At 61.3% G+C, this 349-nt stretch overlaps 1 protein-coding gene across 1 annotated transcript in view; it reads left to right on the forward strand.

Moving 5' to 3' along the window:
* The window catches only part of LOC104276132 (ras-specific guanine nucleotide-releasing factor 1-like), a gene marked incomplete at both ends in the record, with an annotated part of 3,539 nt that extends 3,234 nt beyond the window's left edge, over window positions 1-305 (forward strand). The window contains one exon of the mRNA XM_009872321.1: window positions 108-305. Coding sequence (XP_009870623.1) covers window positions 108-305 — 198 coding nt within the window. The remainder of the gene's footprint in view (window positions 1-107) is intronic.
* Between the last annotated feature and the right edge of the window lie 44 nt (window positions 306-349).

Below are 349 nucleotides of genomic sequence, written 5' to 3' on the forward strand. Positions count from 1 at the left end.
AGGGGTGAGCGTAGGAGAGCAGGGTTAGTGCTTGGGCTCGATGGTCCCAGGGGCTGTTTCCAACCTGGATGATTCCATGACCTTGTGGGCCGGGTGTCTCCCCACAGGTCAGCAACTTGATAGCATCCGAGATCCTCCGGAACGAGGAGATCAACGCACGGGTGAGCTCCATTGAGAAGTGGGTGGCGGTGGCGGACATCTGCCGGTGCCTGCACAACTACAACGCGGTGCTGGAGATCACCTCCTCCCTCAACCGCAGTGCCATCTTCCGCCTGAAGAAAACCTGGCTCAAAGTCTCCAAGCAGGTAGGGCCAGGGGCGACTGAGGCGGGGGTGGGCTGGGGGTCGTG

This window comes from Apaloderma vittatum, unplaced genomic scaffold (assembly GCF_000703405.1).
Source record: "Apaloderma vittatum isolate BGI_N311 unplaced genomic scaffold, ASM70340v1 scaffold41510, whole genome shotgun sequence".
In the NCBI taxonomy this organism is placed as follows: Eukaryota; Metazoa; Chordata; class Aves; order Trogoniformes; family Trogonidae; genus Apaloderma; species Apaloderma vittatum.